General features: G+C 56.0%; 6 protein-coding genes across 6 annotated transcripts; all 6 read left to right on the top strand.

The window, feature by feature from the left end:
• Positions 1-401: 401 nt before the first annotated feature.
• LBRM_17_0640 (conserved hypothetical protein) lies at positions 402-1436 on the top strand (the record flags this gene model as incomplete). The annotated part of the gene is made up of 1 exon (XM_001563781.1): positions 402-1436. One exon carries the CDS (start codon positions 402-404, stop codon positions 1434-1436), a length of 1035 nt encoding a protein of 344 aa, XP_001563831.1.
• A 2482-nt stretch (positions 1437-3918) lies between these two features.
• Positions 3919-4209, top strand: LBRM_17_0630 (conserved hypothetical protein; the record flags this gene model as incomplete). Its single annotated transcript, XM_001563780.1, has 1 exon — positions 3919-4209. The coding sequence occupies one exon, from the start codon at positions 3919-3921 to the stop codon at positions 4207-4209; it is 291 nt and encodes a 96-aa protein (XP_001563830.1).
• A 1932-nt stretch (positions 4210-6141) lies between these two features.
• Positions 6142-7398, top strand: LBRM_17_0620 (hypothetical protein, unknown function; the record flags this gene model as incomplete). The annotated part of the gene is made up of 1 exon (XM_001563779.1): positions 6142-7398. The coding sequence occupies one exon, from the start codon at positions 6142-6144 to the stop codon at positions 7396-7398; it is 1257 nt and encodes a 418-aa protein (XP_001563829.1).
• Positions 7399-9234: 1836 nt separating this feature from the next.
• On the top strand, positions 9235-9546 carry LBRM_17_0610 (conserved hypothetical protein; the record flags this gene model as incomplete). Its single annotated transcript, XM_001563778.1, has 1 exon — positions 9235-9546. One exon carries the CDS (start codon positions 9235-9237, stop codon positions 9544-9546), a length of 312 nt encoding a protein of 103 aa, XP_001563828.1.
• Positions 9547-10626: 1080 nt separating this feature from the next.
• Positions 10627-12102, top strand: LBRM_17_0600 (hypothetical protein, unknown function; the record flags this gene model as incomplete). The annotated part of the gene is made up of 1 exon (XM_001563777.1): positions 10627-12102. One exon carries the CDS (start codon positions 10627-10629, stop codon positions 12100-12102), a length of 1476 nt encoding a protein of 491 aa, XP_001563827.1.
• A 2349-nt stretch (positions 12103-14451) lies between these two features.
• On the top strand, positions 14452-17793 carry LBRM_17_0590 (putative P-type ATPase; the record flags this gene model as incomplete). Its single annotated transcript, XM_001563776.1, has 1 exon — positions 14452-17793. One exon carries the CDS (start codon positions 14452-14454, stop codon positions 17791-17793), a length of 3342 nt encoding a protein of 1113 aa, XP_001563826.1.
• Position 17794: the final 1 nt, after the last annotated feature.

Genomic DNA, 17794 nt, shown 5'->3' with positions numbered 1-17794 from the left:
CGACGCCCGTCGACACCGGCACGAGGAGGACACTGACACGTGTGCGATTCGGTCGCTTCTTTGCTATGTAGCAAGTTTCCACAGGATCAACCGTTTCACAAGACTAAAGGAAACGCTTGTGAGCGCTGCCACACTGCTTTATTTTTCGAAAAAAGCAACAGCTGCTAGTAATGCGCTCAGTAAGGTGGAGAAGGTGCGCGGCTGCCGGGGTTGCTTCCAGTGGTGCGGCGACGGCATCGGCCGCCAAAGCTTCCAAGCCACCAGCAACTGCATCCTTATCCGGAAGTAATTCGACTGAGAGAGGAAGCATGGATGGAGTAACGCCGCCACCACCACCACCACCACCGTCATCACCAGCAGATGGTGCAGGGCGGAAGATAGGTTCAACAAAGGGGTGGCGCATGCTGACCTTCAAGCCCTGGCAGCTGCACGCTGTGAACGACGCTGAGGGTCGGTCGAGCATGCCGACAACGGTGCTCTACTATGGCGATCAACTCGGCCCACGCCCTCTCGTTATTCTCGACCACAGTATCGCTCGATTGGGGCAGTCTGCTACAGCCGTGCTAGATGCGTGTCAGGAGGCCTCAAAGAAGTACGAAGCAATGCTCTCCTCGCTTGCGTGGGACTACGGCGCCGTCTACGTCCCGCTGCTGGTGTCCATTGGCGAAGTCAACGTGATGGAGCAGTCGTGCCGCCACGTGTGTGCCGTGCTGGATGCGATGGATGTGCAATGGAGTCATGTACTGGCGCACTCTTACGGCGCCTTGGTGGCGGCTCGCATGGCTGCGTCGACTGCGTATCCACACCGCATTGGGTCCTTGCTGTTGCTAGACACCCCACTGGTGACGGAGCAGCTCGTGCGCAACACAAAGCAGCGGGAGGAGATTGCAAAGGCGAGGGATGACGTCAACGTGCCACATGCCGAGCTCTCTTTCGCCATTGAAACGTTGAGGAATGGCTTGGAGACGACGCTGCCGTACCCGGCAGCCGCGGACAAGTCTCTCTACGAGGATCACCTCTTCTCCTCTGCCTCTCTCTTCCGGGAAAAAGGCCTGGTGCGAGATGAGCACCGCTATGTGCCCGTGCGACACCTCGCTCAAGTGCACCACCCTCTTCAGCTTATTGTTCCGATAAAGCAATCCATTACGGACGTTGAAATTCACAAGGAGTTCTTTGGTCTACGAAGGGTGGCTGCCATCAAGACAGCGGAGAGCCATGAGGACATATTCTCCGCGAAGTGCGCAGACGAGGTGGCAGGTGTGGTGCAGGCGTGGATGCAGCGGTTTGAGCCGGACGTTGTCATAAAGCGGCGCTTTGAGAAGGCTGCAAAGGAGATGGAGGAGCTCATGGGGGACTGCGCGTCGCTTGGCGAGAAGAGCAATGGACGCATCGCGAAGGGGTCAGAGAAGAAGGAAAAGAAGAAGCTCAGGCAGTAGGCGTGCGCTCACGTATGCAACTTGACGACTTTCCAAGCTTGTCTTTCACTTGAGACGCACACACGCACGCACGCGGGATTCGATGTGAGTACGCATCAGGTGACATGCCATTGGCAGGGGATGCCTCTCTCCCGCTCACTCTGTTAATTTGCTCTTTTTCTTGCTGCGTGTTTTGCGTCCTCTGTGTAGGTCTGTCAGTGGTGATGTCGTGGTTGCTATGTGGCACCGTTGCCAGCGTGATGCGCTGTTGTTGGAGTATTCGTTGTGATTGGGGGTGATGCGCCGGATCGATGATTTCGTCACGTGCTGTGAAGACCAGAAATAATATGGACTGGCGTGTGGCATCCGAACGAAGGAGAGGAGGAAGAGGAGACAGCAAGGCAGTGCTGTCAGACTCGAGTCTCCAGTACTGCCATCAAACGAATGAGACAGGGATTCGCTGTAGTGATCCAGGTGACTCTTTTTCCCCCTTCTCTTTTCTTTCCTCTGTCCCCCTTCCCCTTTTCACACCTCCAGTTGTTACTGATATGACCATCGACGTGGTGTGGCACTACCCACGGAGAAAGTGAGAGTTTTTCTGAAGAGGGAGCCAGTGTGTGTGCGCAAGGTCACTGGAGCCATCGCGATCGTGGCAGCGTAGGAGAGAAAGAGTGCACAGCTACCCACACGTTGGATCAGAGTTTTGGAGTCGCCAATTCACCCTGGTGCATGCGTTTCCCTTGCGCACTGTACTCATTTCTGAGGTGGCATGAGAACGGGTATATCTTGTGTGTGCCGTTACAGGCATCTCTGTGACGCGCTGTGCTCTCTTCCTCCTCTCCGGCAATACTGAATACCATGTTTCTTGACTTCACGTTGCTCGTTCCCACAAGAGCATATCGTACGTGGCTCGTTCTCCTGCACTGTCTCTTGTCATTCTCCTCCCTCGCCTTTGTCTTTGCCTTCTCTCTCTTTGCTCATTTCCGTGCGTTGGCGTCTGAGGATTTTTCATCTCTTGGGGCTCCGCAGAAAAGCACGAGAGCTCAAAAGTCCATCCACCAACCCCCCTAGTCGTCCGATGTGCACACTCGCAGCACCGACATGAGTTTCCTGTTTTCTAAAATTGTCACCGATGTCTGATTCTTCCGACTGCGTTTCGGTGGATTACGCGTCTTCCAGCTAATCTGCCGTGACGGCTGCAGAGTCACGTCCGGTTGCATCAGAACCACCAGAGAAAGCCCCTCGTCGCCACCTGTGATGGTGCTGCTATCCGCCGGCTGTCTCGTGCCGGAGATCCCTGTAGAGCTGGAGCGGGCGCCTTCCCCAAGACTGTGCGACTTTCTATGGTAGTGAGGTGAGGATCGACTGAGCTGAGGCATGACTGCCTTACTCGCCTCTTTGCACATTCCCCCTACTTTCTTGTCCTCGTCGCTACTCGCCCTTCATCGGAGAAGTCTGTGGGAACACGCAAGCAAAGGGTGCGCGAGAGGGAATACCGTGCATGAAACAAACAAACAAAAAAGAAACCCAAGAGCCGCTCCACAATACCCAGAAGGGCCGATGGATTTGGAGAGTGAGGGCGCGTGGCAGCGAAGGGGGCGAAGAAGTGAAAACGCAGCCTCTCGCGGTTGTCTGTATTTGACGGTGCGACGCAATCTTTTTTTCCCCGTTTCACGTGTGTCGATCTCCCCTTGTCGATGATCGTTCTGTGAGACGCCGCGTCTCCCTCTCTCTCCCTCCCTCTTGCCTTTCCTTCTGCTTTTTTTCTCTTACTTTCTTTGTGTCTCGGAGCTGAAGTGGATGTCTGTTCCATGGCTGTGTGAGGAAGAGGGGGCCTCTCTCTCTCTCTTTCTGTGTACATCACGCGCACGTGCACGCGTGATGTATTTCCGTGCTGAGAGATGGTGCTCAGCAGCTGGCAGAAACGACGGAAACACACAAAAAGGCAAACACAGAAGGCGACAGGCAAGGGCAGGAGGAATATGCAATGCAGTACTTCGGTGGTGGTGGTGGTGAAGGCGCATGCGACAGACACATACACACAGAGGTAAGCAGTACACGAAACAAAAATGTGCATGTGCTTCTTGGCTTTGTACTCCTTGATCCTTCCTCGTCCTGCTTCCTTCTTCCCTCCTTCTCTCTGCTGTACACGTGCCTGGTGTGCATACGCACCTAAACTGTACTCAATGACTTTCACTTTCACACGCAAACACACACTCTCTCGATGCATGTGCATTGCCATTCTGCTGCTCTCGCTTTCTTCATCTGCATTTCTTTTCCTTCTCGTTATCCCTTCGCTTTGGCGCGTGCATTTGCCGTTCCTACCCCTGCTGCTATATGCACTCATCAACCTGTGTGTGTGTGTGTGTGTGTGTGTGCGTATACTCCTTCACGAAGATCCTCAACTTTTCTTCTACCAACCTCATTAGCCCCCTTAACAACCTACTCGAAAATAATACCCTAACCCACTTCTTCTCCCCCCCTGCCACACAGCGCCTGCACAATGTCTGACTCTGACTTCGACGCTGCTGTGCTGTACGTGCGCTCCCTGCCCAAGGACGGTCCGGTGCAGCTGGACAACGGCTCCAAGCTCAAGTTCTACTCCCTATACAAGCAGGGGACGGAGGGTGACGTGAAGGGCGCCCAGCCGTGGGCCGTGCAGGTCGAGGCGCGCGCCAAGTGGGATGCGTGGAACAGTTGCAAGGGCATGAGCTCGCAGGACGCCAAGGCGGCGTACGTGAAGCTTCTGGTCGAAGTTACCTCCGAGAAGGGCCACCCGTGGAACCCTGCGTAGCTTTTTGAGGCAAGGAGGCAACGCGGACATGCGCGCGAGCGGTTTGCACCAGCCACTGAATGGATGCGCAGGAAACCGCACATGTCACCAAGCCTATGCCCAAGGCTTCCATCTAAACAATGCCGCATACAGCAGTGCCTGCGTGTGCTTTTCGGTGGTGTTAGACTGTGCGGCAGCGCATACCCGGCATTAAAGGGGGAGAGCAGCATGAGCTGCGCTGCGGAGCACGAGGTGAGGAAGGGAGACATGGGGTTTGGCGGAAGCTTTCTGTAGAAGCCCCTCTCCCCGCTGCCTGGGGAAACTGGGATCCCAGGACGATGTTTGGGGTGCCTCAGTCTCGGCCTGTGTTGGTGCACGAGTGGAAAGGAGGACGGGGGAGAGGGAGGGTCACAGAGAGATGCCTGCGCTTACTCAAGGCGTGTCCATTGGCCGCTTTCTCTGCCTCTTTTCTTTCTCTCGCAAAGCGCTGCAGTGCTTCTCCACTCTCTCCACCCTCCCCCTTCTTCACTGTCTGTCTTCACTCCTCTCTTCTTTCGTATATATACATCGAAGGCCATCCCTTGGAGCTTTTCTCTCCTCTTTATGTTTTCGTGTGTGCTCGTGTGTGCGGCCTCGCTGTTCCCCTCCTCCGCCTCTTTCTCTTTGTTCTTTGCGTTGTATGAACTTCTCACGTCTATTTACGGATTCTTCGTCCTCCCTTTTTCTAGTGTGCGGCACTGCTGCAGCGATGGATGCCTCGTCGAATAGAATGAGCTTACGCGTCGCTTCTTTCTTTCCGGCTTGTTGCTCTCCCTGAACAGCAAAACGCCCATCTACACGCTCACAGAGGCCCAAAAAAAAGGTACCCACACCCACGCCCACCTCCACATTCACCATCGGCACAGAGAGTGAAGAGAGAAAGAGAGAGATGGAAAACTCTCCGAGGAGTCCGCATCAGCACACGGAAGACACTCTTTTTTTTGCTTTTCTTCCCTCAACGTCTCCATACGCTGCCATTCCGCATAGGTCGAACTCCGCTCCACCCGGCCTCTCAATGTCCATCGCGTGGTGCGAAGCGACACTGGGCGCGCGTTGTGGCAGTGGACCGGCCCCTGCTCGTCTCCCGCCCGCGTCGCCAGGCGGCGAGGGCAGGCGAGACACGTTCGGCTCGCGATGGCACTCTGCCCACCACGTTGGTGGTGCAGACGTGCGCGTTGTCGCGGGGCGTCCCGGCGCCACACCGCCGGCATCAGCAGCGATGCAACGCCCTGGCCTCGCTGCGTCGTGGGCCGTTGAAACCGGCGGTTGTTCGGCGCTGGTAGGGATAGGGACTGCTTGGCTTTCCCACACAGAGTGGGGTACTGGGCCGCGATGCCACGCTGAGGTGTCCCCAGTCTCCAAGGAACGTGAGAGGGAAAAAGAGGAAGTGCTATGGGTAGCCATTTCTCTTGCGTTGCGGTGGTGTCCCTGTCGTTGTCACAGCGCTGTCAGCTATTTGTGTTAGCAGCGAAATAGCGCGCACAATTCTCTTCCACGGCCTCTCTGTGTGTCATTCCGCGTGCCCTTCCCTTTTTTGAAACATCGCACAATGTCTCCCCCCCGTTCTCCATTTTTCTGCTCTTTTTTTTGTTTGTTTGTCTCACCCCCTTTCGTGTTGTCCGGATGATGCTGATGTGCATCATTACACATGTATCGTGTCTGTGCTTCACAACCTAAACGGGCAGATTTATCATCTGTTCGTGCGTAGGCTCACTAGAGTAATCAATCAAGAAGCTGCAACGCATCAAGTGCAGGTTTAGTTCTCTGTTCCCTCTCCGCTGGGTTCTCCCTCCGCGACATTCCTCCAGATTCGTCTCCGCTTACTGTCTAAGCACCGAGCTGTGGGCTCTTAGACACCCCCCCCACACACACACACACATACGCACACACCATTCTCACGCGTAAGACCAAGAAATGGCCAGCGAGGACATTATCGTATTCCTTGACATTGTCGATAACACTGTCAATATGGTGCGCGGAGACGGGTCGGGGAAGAAGACGCTCTTCACCACCGGCTGCGTGTGCCCCGACGGTATTGGACTTGACCTCAGCGCGTACAACACGTCGAATAACCCCGATGACATCGTTGTGTGGTGGGGCAATATGGGAGCAATGAAGCCGTGCCCTGAGGAAAAAGATGGCGCAGACTGGCACGATGCCGATGGCTTCCTCGTGCGTGCCCCGCTCTTTGGCAATAATTCAGCGGTGGAGCTGGTGGAGGTGAAGGCGCCGCGACACCTCATTCGTAGCATGGCGACATTCCATGCCCCGGGACACCTTCCGCTCATCACCACCATAAAGCAGGTGGCGGTCTCCAGCGACGGATGCTCCGTCTTCTTCTGCGACCGAGAGGGGCACTGCGTGAAGAAGTACAACGTGAAGACGAAAGAGGTGGTGCCGCTCTTGTCTTTAGACACGCTGGCGGCCCTCGCGAACGGGATGAGCGAGGAGGAGGCGTACGCTTCACCGGTGGAGCCGAACAGCGACGAGGACAAGTGCCGCTTTTGCGTTGGTATTGCCCTGGACGAAGTTCACAACCTGATCTTCTTTACCGCAAAGGGGCCGTCCAAGGGAAGCAAAGGCCGCATTCTCGCGGCCCCGTACTACTACAAGCGCCGCCACCTACCCTCCGTCATAGCCGCGAAAACGTCCGCCTCTGAGGGTGTGATCGACCCGACGACGGTTGTGACGCTGCTCGACCACCTGACGGAGCCCATCGATCTGCTGCTGGACTCGAAGGAGAATTACCTGTACTGGACGAACCGCGGTGATGCCAAAGAGGGTGGCAGCTCACTGAACCGCGCTCCCGTCACCTACGATCCCCGTTCCTGGAAGCCGCACCTCGGGGAGATGGAGCTGTTTTTGGGCGGTTTCAATGAGCCAATCGGGCTCGCGTGGGCAGCAAGCCTCGAGAACTGCATGGAACTGCCCGAGATCTTTAAAGGCACACTGCGTCAGTATATGTACGTCACGGACCACGGCCACCTCTGGCGCTGCAATGTGGAGGAGCGGACGAAGGAGGTAATTTACGAGTGCGGCTCCAAAAATGTGCTGACCGGTGTTGGGGTGCTGCGCATAAGACCAGAGGAGGAGAAAACAGAGGAGAAGTCTGAGCACGGGTGTGCGGGGCAGGTATACACTGAAAAGACCCCCACCCCGTGTCGCTGTTAGCAAGATGCCTCTCCAGTGACCCGGAAATTTGCCTGTTGAGGCTTCCCTACGTAGGATTGATGTGCCTCCGTCGAGGTCTATTGGGGTTTCTTGAAGACGTATGAGAAGCCCCCTCTGTTTCTTCATTTTTCCACGGACGCCTTTCTTCTACCCCTTTCCTCTCTCCATGCCGACAGTGGCGTTATCGCCAGTGTCGTTGTCAGAGTCCAGCCACACTAATTTGTGACCTTCCACACCCCCGCTTGCCGTAGCGCCACGCATGTTTATTCAATGAGTGCCCTATGCAGGCGTGTATGTGTGCGTGTACTGCTTCTTGTGCTGCCTGCTGCACACTCTCGCCTGCCCCCCTCTCCACTATTCCACCTGGTGTCGTTTTTCCTCGATTTTCTCCCATCCTCTTGTTTTTTTTTTTTACACTTTACTTTGTTCTTTTTTTTTTTGAGTCCCCCCTCCTTTCCCACCTCCGTGTGGGCTGCACGAGCGCCTCTATTGTCTTCATGTTCAGCGTTTTTTTTTTTTTTTTCATCGTTCTCCTCATCAGCGCTTCTTCCTACGTGAAGTCTCCGTTGCTTTCGTTCTTTTCATGCGATTTCAGCTCTTCCCACCCCACCCTTTGCGTTGACACTGCGTGCCTGTCTGTCCGCCTTTCTTCCTCTCTGTACGAGTGTGTGTACCACTTCACCTGCATCTCTGTGGTTTTCCTACGACGTCTGTGCAGCGCAAGCGTTGGGGTAAGTGAGGGTAAAGCAACAGATGGCGGCGGGGTAGGCTTGCAGGTGTGTTGTCAAAGTATCAACGAGGGGGAGGTAGATCCTCTCAGCTGTGTCTGCGCCAAACCGTTTCTCACTTTCCTACTAACGGCTTTGCGAGGTGCGCGCTAGGTACCTATCTCCTCTCCCTCCCATATTGTCCTACACGTCTACATCCATACAAGCGCCTCACTGCGGGGTGGCTTGACACCATCCATTATGCGATTAACGGTGAGAAGAGGGGAAAGAAACACGCCAGAACGAAACATGTGTGCTCGCTTAGAACACGCCTCGCCTACTTAAGGTTTCTATGCTTCTTCCTAGTCAACTGTGTTGCTGGAAGGGAAAACAGGGGCAGGCTATGTGGTTCACTGGTGAGACAAACACTGTAGACCAAGACGGCGCATGTGACTTTCACTCTTCGTGTGAATGCCACATGCGTGAGCGAGTTAACCGCAAAAGGCCCTTGTAGGCCTTTTCATTTACCGTGTGAGCGCGTAAAGCTATTTAGAATAATCCGAGAGAGAGAGAGAGATGAGTCGTCCTGAGAGGATACGACGGTGAGGTGTAAGGGGAGAAGACGAAAAACGAAAAAGAGAAACGAGGCGGCACTCGTACTGCTCTTTCCCCTTCGCTCACTTTGTTTTTTTTTTTCGTTTTCCCTTTGTTTGTTTGTTTCACCTGCCGCTTTTGTGCGCACGCCCCCTTTTTCCGTGGCGGTTCTTCGCGCGATCCACGATACACCCACCGCTGCCGTCAATATCTGCCTTGGCCCGTTTCCCCTGCACTCCATCATCGTCTTCTCTTCGCATCCTTTCTCTCTCTCTCCTCCCTCTCTCGATCGCCTCATTACGCACTCCTTCACAGCCAAGAGCACAGCCTTCTTGTATTGCCGCTTTGCCCACCACGTGATACCGCTGCACTGTCAACCATCTTTTTTCCCTTCAGCTCCACATATCCCCCCTCTCTGTCTTACAAACTTCTTCGTGACGCCATATTTCTGTGGCGTGTGTGTGTGTGTGTGTGTCTTTCTTCAGCATTCAGAGCGCCAAGAGAGGAAAGTAGAACCGAAGCTGTGAGATGCACAATGTCTGACTCTGACTTCGACGCTGCTGTGCTGTACGTGCGCTCCCTGCCCAAGGACGGTCCGGTGCAGCTGGACAACGGCTCCAAGCTCAAGTTCTACTCCCTATACAAGCAGGGGACGGAGGGTGACGTGAAGGGCGCCCAGCCGTGGGCCGTGCAGGTCGAGGCGCGCGCCAAGTGGGATGCGTGGAACAGTTGCAAGGGCATGAGCTCGCAGGACGCCAAGGCGGCGTACGTGAAGCTTCTTGCCACGGTGCTCAGATCTCGGGGAGTTCAGTGGAGGTCCGGTGCGAAGGTGCAAAGCAAGCTCTGAGCACTTATTTGGCTGATCGGGGAAAGCGACGAAGAACTGCCAACGAGAGCGACGACTCCATAATTGACTCTCGTTGCTCTCTTGTACCTCTCGCGAGTTATCGGCAGTTTCCGCCTCCGATCCCCAGCTCTTTTGCTCTGCACACCCCCATTCCTCTCTCCCCCTCTGCATCACTTAATCATTCACAAGTGGAGAGTGTTTCTGCTACCCCCTTTTCTCTCTCTCTCGTTACCGATGATGAATGGGCGGTATGGCCGCTTACGTACTCTCTGTGTGTGGTAGCTCTACTGGTGTCACAAGGCGGTGGATGCACACGTACAATTGTGTGTGTGTGTGTTCTTCTTGGCGCGCACGGGTATCGTGACTATCACACCAAAGTTTATATATCACGCAGCAAGCGAGCAAGGGAGGGCTGGCACACTCTTTCATGTATTTCCTTCCTAGTAGCTCACCATCACAGCCTGTGGCGGCGCTGTGTATGCTCGGCGCTAGGCTTTGCGCCAGTGCATACAAATGTTTCTGTGCACACGGTGTTCCGGTTTGTGTAACTCACTTGCAGGCGCCAGCACACCTTCATGGACCCACGCGATCTTCCACCGTCTTTCCCCTCTTTTCCTCTGATTCACTTTTTGCCTTACGTACCTATATATCATTACCTACACTCACCCACCGACTCCCTCCGACACACACACACACACACACACACACACACACACACACACACACACCACTGCATTCTTTCCTGCCCATCGGTTCTACTCTCCCTTTCCCTCCCCCCTCCGCACGTCCCAGCATTTTGCTGCCTTTTTTTCGCGGGCTCTCTCGCTCTTACTCTCACTCTCTCACGCACATTCATTTTAGTTTTGCGCTACGCTCAGTTTTCACCACGGCAAAGTCGTAAGAGCAGCGAGTGCCGAGGCGAGGGACGCGAAGGTGAGCTGAATAAAAAGAAGACAACGAGGTGGAAAAAGGCGAACTAACGCGCGCAGGTCGCGCACTGATGACCTTCTGTTGTCGGCTGCTCAAAAACCGTACTTTCCCCTGCACAGGCACCCACTACTATCACTGGCTGCGCACAATATGTTCGCGAGGTTCTTTGGGCGGCGGGCGAAGCCGGAGTTGAAGGTGGTGTGCGACGCCGAGTCCATCGTGTACCCGGTTGACTTCGATGCCCCAGATTATCCTTATGAACAGGCCTTCAAGGAGGCAGATGCATACGTCCGAAAGCTGCCCATACAGGGTGTTATTCCCATCTCTGACATAGTGAGGCTGCAGTTCTACTCCCTCTTTAAGCAGGCGACGGAGGGCGACATCGGTGAGAAGGACGTGAAGCAGCCGAGCATGCTGCGGGACTGGGAAAGGTACTGGAAGGTGTACGGCTGGCGCAAGTGTCGGGGGATGACCCGTGAGAAGGCGCGTGACAGGTACATTGACCTGTTAGACTTGCAGATTCGCAAGCACTGCTCATTTGTTTGGGGTGCTCCGGCCAGCGAGGATCGATGGGCCGCCTTCCACGACGGTGTTAGGATTATCCGGAATCTTCCAAAGGGCGGATACCGACTCCCCGAATCTCTGCGCGCGCACTTCTACGCTCTCTACAAGCAGGCACATGTGGGCGATCTCAGTGACTTCCAGAAGACCCCCGGTGCACGCTCAGGCAAGTACAAGTGGCTGCGCTCTCGCCCACTCAAGGCGGGGTTTGACCAGATGCGATACGACGAGTGGGCGGCGCTAAAGGGGATGAGCCCTGAGAAGGCAAAGCGCATGTACTGCAAGGACATATTTAAGAATGCCGCAATGTGCGGCTATGTGTGGGCGCCGCCGGGAACAGAGGACCACCTCGAGGTGATTGGCGATCAGACCTCCGCCAAGACTCTCAAGAAGCGCGCCAATGCCGATAAGGATGCCGAGAGGATCGCAGCGGCAGCACATCTTAGCATAGAGGAAACAATTAATGCCACCGGCGTGCAGCTGTCGATGATAGAGCGACTGACGATGCACTCCTTCTTGAAGGAGGAGAAGCAGGCCGCCGCCGCCAAAGCTGCCTCCTCGGCAGCAAGGCGGAAGAGGCAGGAGGAGTCGGAGCGGAAACACCGAGGCGCCGCGGGTTCTCACGCGGATCCGAACACGGGCGTGGCCAGCGCGAGGCCAAATGCGGAGGTGTCGTCGTCGTCGGAGGAGGAGGATACAGAGGCGGACGTCAAAGCGGAGGGCGAGGAGACACTCGAGTCACAGGGCACGGGTAGCGACTTCCAGAGCGTGTGCAGCCTCTGTGGGAGCATCGAGAAGGATGTCCCCACCGATGCGGCGGCGCCGGAGGGTGAGAAAATGAGCGGCACCCCCGCTGTCGCAACGAAGTCTGGGACAGGCGTCTCGACATCTCGGGCACCGGTGGTGAAGCTGGAAGCCCCCGCTGAGGCGAAAGGAGCACCGAAGCCCCCTCTATTGGAGAGGCAACCTACGGCAAAGGAGAGACCGGTGACGAAGGGTGCCGCACCAAGTTTCCAGGCGAAGAACAGAGCCAAGAGGGATGCTGCGAAAGAAAATGAAGGCTAACTAATGTCTGGTGTACACGTGCGTTAGTGTGTGGTATGCGTAGGATTGCCTCTGACCCCTCGCTCACATGCAAGAGTGGTCAACTGCGCGTGCACAAGAAGTTTGCCCATCTTCCCGGTCCTCTACCTTCCTTCACTCTTCCCTCCTTTCTATTCACGTGCTGTTCTGTGTCTGTATGTCGCTTACGTCCCCATTTCCTCCCCTCACCCCCGCCCTCTCACGCGCCATTCTCGTGGTTCTTCCTTCTTCCGCTTGTTTTCACCTTTCTTTCAACTGTCTTCTGTGGCGCGCTCTCGCCTCTTTTCCTCTCGTTCCCTTACCTCTTCCCCCCTTTCTCCCTCTCGGCTATTGCTGCCGCTGCTGCTGTGTGGGTGAGGGTGGGTGTGTGGATGGGCGTTGGTGCTCCTCGTTCACCCCTCTTTTTTGTAGTTTTTTTGTCTCGCTGCGTTCGCTCTCTCCTGTTAGCTATGCTGTCGGTGCGAGCGAACGCGGCGAAAGGGTTCGGGGAGCACCAACGCCCATCCACACACCCACCCACAGAAGTACCGCACGGTGGACGAGGATGCCTAGAGATTCTATGCGGGGGGGGGGCGCGAGGTATAATAGCGAAAGGAATGATGAGAAATCTGCGCTGGTCACGAGTCATGCCAAGGCTCATGCACGGACACCCACCCGATCCACAGTGCGCTGGTGTATCGATGCACATAGAGGGGATCTTTTTTTTATTTTCTTCGTGTTCTGGCGTGTAGCGGGTGCTTCTACACATGTGTGTGTGTCTCTCTTTGTAGCTTCTCTTCATTTACTCGAATCACTCTCGTCGCTGCGCCACGCGCTGCTGCGTACTCCTGCACCCTTCCCTCCCTGCATTTAACATTTTTTGCTATTCTGCCCCGCCCCATTCGTTACTTCTTTGCCTCCTTGGCTCATGTTGCATACGTCCCTCGCTTCTATTATATATATATATGCATGTGTATATATGTATGTATGTGTATATACATATATACATTACTCATTTCTTTTTCCTTCGTCTTGCTGTGATATGATTGTTCTTCTTGCTCTCCTCCTCATGTGCACAACCACCGTCGCTGATGCGCACTTCCTCTTCTCACCTCCTCCATCTTTTTTTTTTTTTTGCTGTTTTCTTCTTTCCAAACTTCTGTTGTTCCGCAGCTTCTTTCGTCATAAACACCCGTTACCATCGACCGTCTACGTCTTCTCGTGCTCGGGTCGTTTTTCGCTCCCTCTCCTTCTCCTGTTCCATTTTTTTTTTTACTCCCTCATGCTGCCTCGCTTGGGCTCTTTTGTTTCCTTCGTTTTCACAGGCACACCGCTTGTGTGTGTGTGTGTGTGCGGCTCCACATCGGTAATGCAGGTTTGCTCTTTCCTTCTGAATTGCCCCCCGCCTTTACCGTCTTCCTCCTCCGCTTCCCGTGAATAGGACGAAGCTTCCACGGCGTTGTGGGCGTTTTGAGAGGAGACAGAGGAAGAGAGGATAGTGGAGGAGTAGTGAGATGGCAAAACACCCCGACAATGGCGTTAAGCTTAACGATAAAACCCATGCGGAAGGAACGAAACAAAACAGGTGCATAGGCGCGCACAAGGGCGGACGGGGCGAGGTTTAGGACGCAAGTTGCACTGTGACTGATTCCGCCGGCATTGGGCCTTCGTTGCTTCCTCCTTTGAGTTGCCCCTAAAGCGCACGCGAGGGCGTGGCATTGCTGTGGCGGTGCAGTCAAGGAGTCCTGTTCACTGTGGTGGCGACAGGGAAGCGCTGAGGGTGCGCTGTGTTTCCTGGCGCACTTTTCTTCCTCATGTTCTTCGGGGCTTCCTCTTGCTCGTTGTAGCTTTTCACCCTTGACAAGCACGCCCGCACACCTGCGCAGACACCGGTGGACACCCGGTGCTGGCACGTCTCTCACCTCTCTCTCTGTGGTTCGTTTCTGATTTCTGCTGTTCAAATTTTTTGTATTTTTATTTTTGCGCCCTCCTGTGCTTTTCAGCCCTTTGAGCTTCTACACACGCGCCTACGTAACCGATACACACACACACACACGCATACAGGTGTACGCCTCCCTAAACACGCATCATCCTCACCTTTTAGTCGAGTTGTCCCCACGCCCGGTCGGTGTTTCTCTGCTCTCGCCCACTACTCGCCCTTCTCTCTTCCCTTTTTTCGGATTCTTACAACCTGCCAAGCTGGTGGTTGTTGCTAACACGAGTGCTGCCTCCCCCTCAGAAGCACACACCCAAGCACGCCTAACCTACAGGGGTAACGATAGCCGCGTGGGCAGTGCAGCGAAGCCGTTCGAGGCGGAGAGGAATACTTGTCAGCCCTCACCCTCTTCTTTAATGACCTCGAACAAGGAAGCATTGGAGAGCAGGTTTTCGATCAGCCCCGAGGCACTGCGTGAGCTCATCAGCGATGGCGGACATGCAGCCTCAAAGAGGCTCGCCAACATTGGTGGGCTCAGGGTACTCGCATCACAGCTTGAGACAGACCTTGCGCGTGGCATCGACAACGCCGACAAGGAGGCGCTGGCTCAGCGTCGGGAGTGGTTCTCCGCAAATGAGCTTCCAGAAGCGGAGGAGATGTCGTTCCTGGACATGGTCTGGGAGTCGCTGGAGGACCGTATGGTTCAGATTCTAATCGCCAGCGCGGTGATCTCGCTTGTGCTGGGGCTAACGGTGCCGGATCAGGACACGGGGCTCGTGAACTACGCCCACGGCTGGATCGAGGGCACCGCCATTCTGCTCTCTGTCACCATAATCACTCTAGTCAGCAGCATCAATAACTACCAGAAAGAGCAGAAGTTCAAGGAGCTGAGCAAGGCTACACCGCCGGTGAAGGTGCAGGTGGTTCGCTCTGGCGTCACGCTAGACATCACGGACAAAGAGCTGCTCTCCGGCGACCTGCTTAACATCGCCGCAGGTGACGTGCTGACGGTAGACGGCCTCGTCCTGCGGAGTACCTCGCTGAAAGTGGACGAGTCTGCCGCGACGGGAGAGAACGACGACGTGGCCAAGTCGGCACACGGCGACTTTGTGCTCCGCTCAGGGTCGAACGTTACGGAGGGTGAGGGCACGATCCTCGTCATGGGGGTTGGCGTGCACTCATTTGCCGGACACATCGCGATGCAGGTTCGGGAGCCAAAGGAAGAGACCCCGCTGCAGGAGAAGTTAGAGGCGCTTGCAAACCTCATCGGCTACATGGGCATGGCTGCCGCTGGGCTCATGTTTGTGCTGCTCAGTGGCAAGGAGCTTCTGGACACGCTTGTCTACCGCAAACACCCGTTCGGCTACAAGAAGTACCTCGACAACTTGACGACGGCGGTGACGATTGTGGTCGTGGCGGTGCCGGAGGGGCTGCCGCTCTCCGTCACCATTGCTCTCGCCTACAGCATGAAGCAGATGTTCAAGGAGAATAACCTCGTCCGGCACCTGGCGGCCTGTGAGACCATGGGCAGCGCGACCACAATTTGCACCGACAAGACCGGCACCATAACCCAGAATGATATGGTCGTGACTGACGGCGTGACGGCGTACGGCGTCGCGTATGTTGTACCCCGCAAGCGGTCCACCTTTGTCGGAGAGGGTGAGAGGATGTGCAGCGGGACGCCGTCCCCACTGTCACCGCTGCTGCAGATGCCCACGTCTATGGACGTATCAGCGGTACTCGGCGGCGCGCAGGCTGCTGGTGTGCGTCGGTTGCTCATGGAGTGCATCGCGATGAACACTAAGTCTACCCGGGTCCTGGTCGAGTCGCCCAACGCGACGCATGCAGTGGTGCAGCTTACTGGCAGCAAAACAGAACAGGCGCTGCTGAACTTTGTGGATGCGCTGGGTGAGGACCCGATGCAGCTGCGCAGAGAGCGGTTGTCGAGGCTCAATGAGGAGGCAATATACACACCGTCGTCTCCGTTCGCGCTGGTGCCGTGGCCTACGGGGAACGCAGGGGCGAGCAGCAACGTCATGGCCGCTGCAGCAACTTTTACTAAAGACCTACGCATCTACCCCTTCACCTCGGTGCGCAAGCGGATGGCGACGGCGCTGGTGCTGCGGCCGGAGAAGGTGGTACGCTACTACGTAAAAGGAGCGAGTGAACTGATACTAGCCGAGTGCACACACACGTACGATGAGCAGGGCAAGCGTGTGGGTCTCTCCCACGAAGTGCGCGTGCGGCTGGAGGAGGCGATCATGGCTATGGCGCGCCGCCAGTTACGCACCCTTGCCATCGCCTACACGGATCATCCGTTGTCACCGCCTGGAAGCGCCACACCACGGGGCTCCAGCGACAGCGATGAGGGTGGCGCCGCGTCTTCGTTACCATTCCTGGAGGACGATACACAGTTGTCGGGGCTGACATTGGTGGGCATCGTAGGAATTCGTGATCCGGTGCGCCTCGAGGTGCCTGGGGCTGTGGAGCAGTGCCGTCGGGCGGGTGTGATTGTGCGCATGATCACTGGGGACAACAAAGCCACAGCTGTAAGCATTGCCAAGGAGGTGGGCATCTACGGTGAGGTCTGGTCTGGAGCCGCGAAGGGCGAGCAGGGATTGGCGCTGGAGGGATCGCAGTTCCGCGAGCTCGCGAAGAGCGCGCGCAAGCTGAATGCCATTCTGCCCCGCCTGCAGGTCATCTCCCGTGCATCTCCGCTTGACAAACGCATCCTCGTCTCGGCCTTGATGGAGCGTGGAGAGGTGGTGGCGGTCACGGGCGACGGCACCAACGATGCACCGGCGCTGAAGGGAGCCAATGTCGGGTTCTCGATGAACTCCGGCACCGCGGTCGCAAAGCTCGCCTCTGACGTTGTCATCCTCGACGACAACTTCAGCACGATCGTGACCGCAATGAAGTGGGGCCGTAATGTGAATGACAACATCTCCAAGTTTCTACAGTTTCAGATGACTGTGAACTTAGCCGCCGTGGTGGTCTCGTTCCTTGGCGCGCTGCTGGACCGCAACGGCGAGTCGCCGCTGAAGCCGGTGCAGCTGCTGTGGGTGAACCTAATCATGGACACGCTCGCCGCCTTGGCGCTGGCGACGGAGACGCCGTCGGATGAGGTGCTCCTGCGGCCGCCGAAGCCGAAGGCAGCCCCGCTCATTACCCGCCGCATGTGGCTGAATATTGTCGGCCAGTCCCTCTACCAGATTCTTATCCAACAGTATCTGCTCTTGGGCGGCGTCAGCGCGCTGGGACTCGCTATGCGGAACACTGAGGAATTGCACACCCTAGTCTTCAACGTCTTTGTTTTAATGCAACTGAGTAACGAGTTCAATGCACGCATCCTCGACAACACCGTGACCTTCTGGCACAACCTGAGCCATGCCCCGATGTTCATCGCTGTCGTCGGAACGACACTTGCCATTCAAATCTTCAGCGTGCAGTACGGTGGCACCCTCATGCAGTGCGTGCCTCTTTCACTAGCCTCGTGGATGACGTCCTTCGCGCTCGGTGTTGTGCCGCTTTTCATTGGCTTTGCGCTGCGCAGGATTCGCGTTGCTGAGAAGGATATTCCACCTCCGCCGCCAGTGGTGGATATGAAGGAGGAGGCGGCACTGCGGCTGGCGTTGAAGCAGCGAGTCCACCCCACGCTTCGCATCGCTGCCGGAAAGGTACGGATGCAACTGCAAGTGCTGAAGGCTTTCCGCGAGAATGCACAGGAGCAGAAGGCAGCGAGGACTCGAAGTGGATGAG

This window comes from Leishmania braziliensis, chromosome 17, assembly GCF_000002845.2.
Source record: "Leishmania braziliensis MHOM/BR/75/M2904 complete genome, chromosome 17".
NCBI lineage: Eukaryota > Euglenozoa > Kinetoplastea > Trypanosomatida > Trypanosomatidae > Leishmania > Leishmania braziliensis.
The sequence above is the reverse complement of the archived record's forward strand: the minus strand, read 5'-3'. Positions and strand labels throughout refer to the sequence as shown.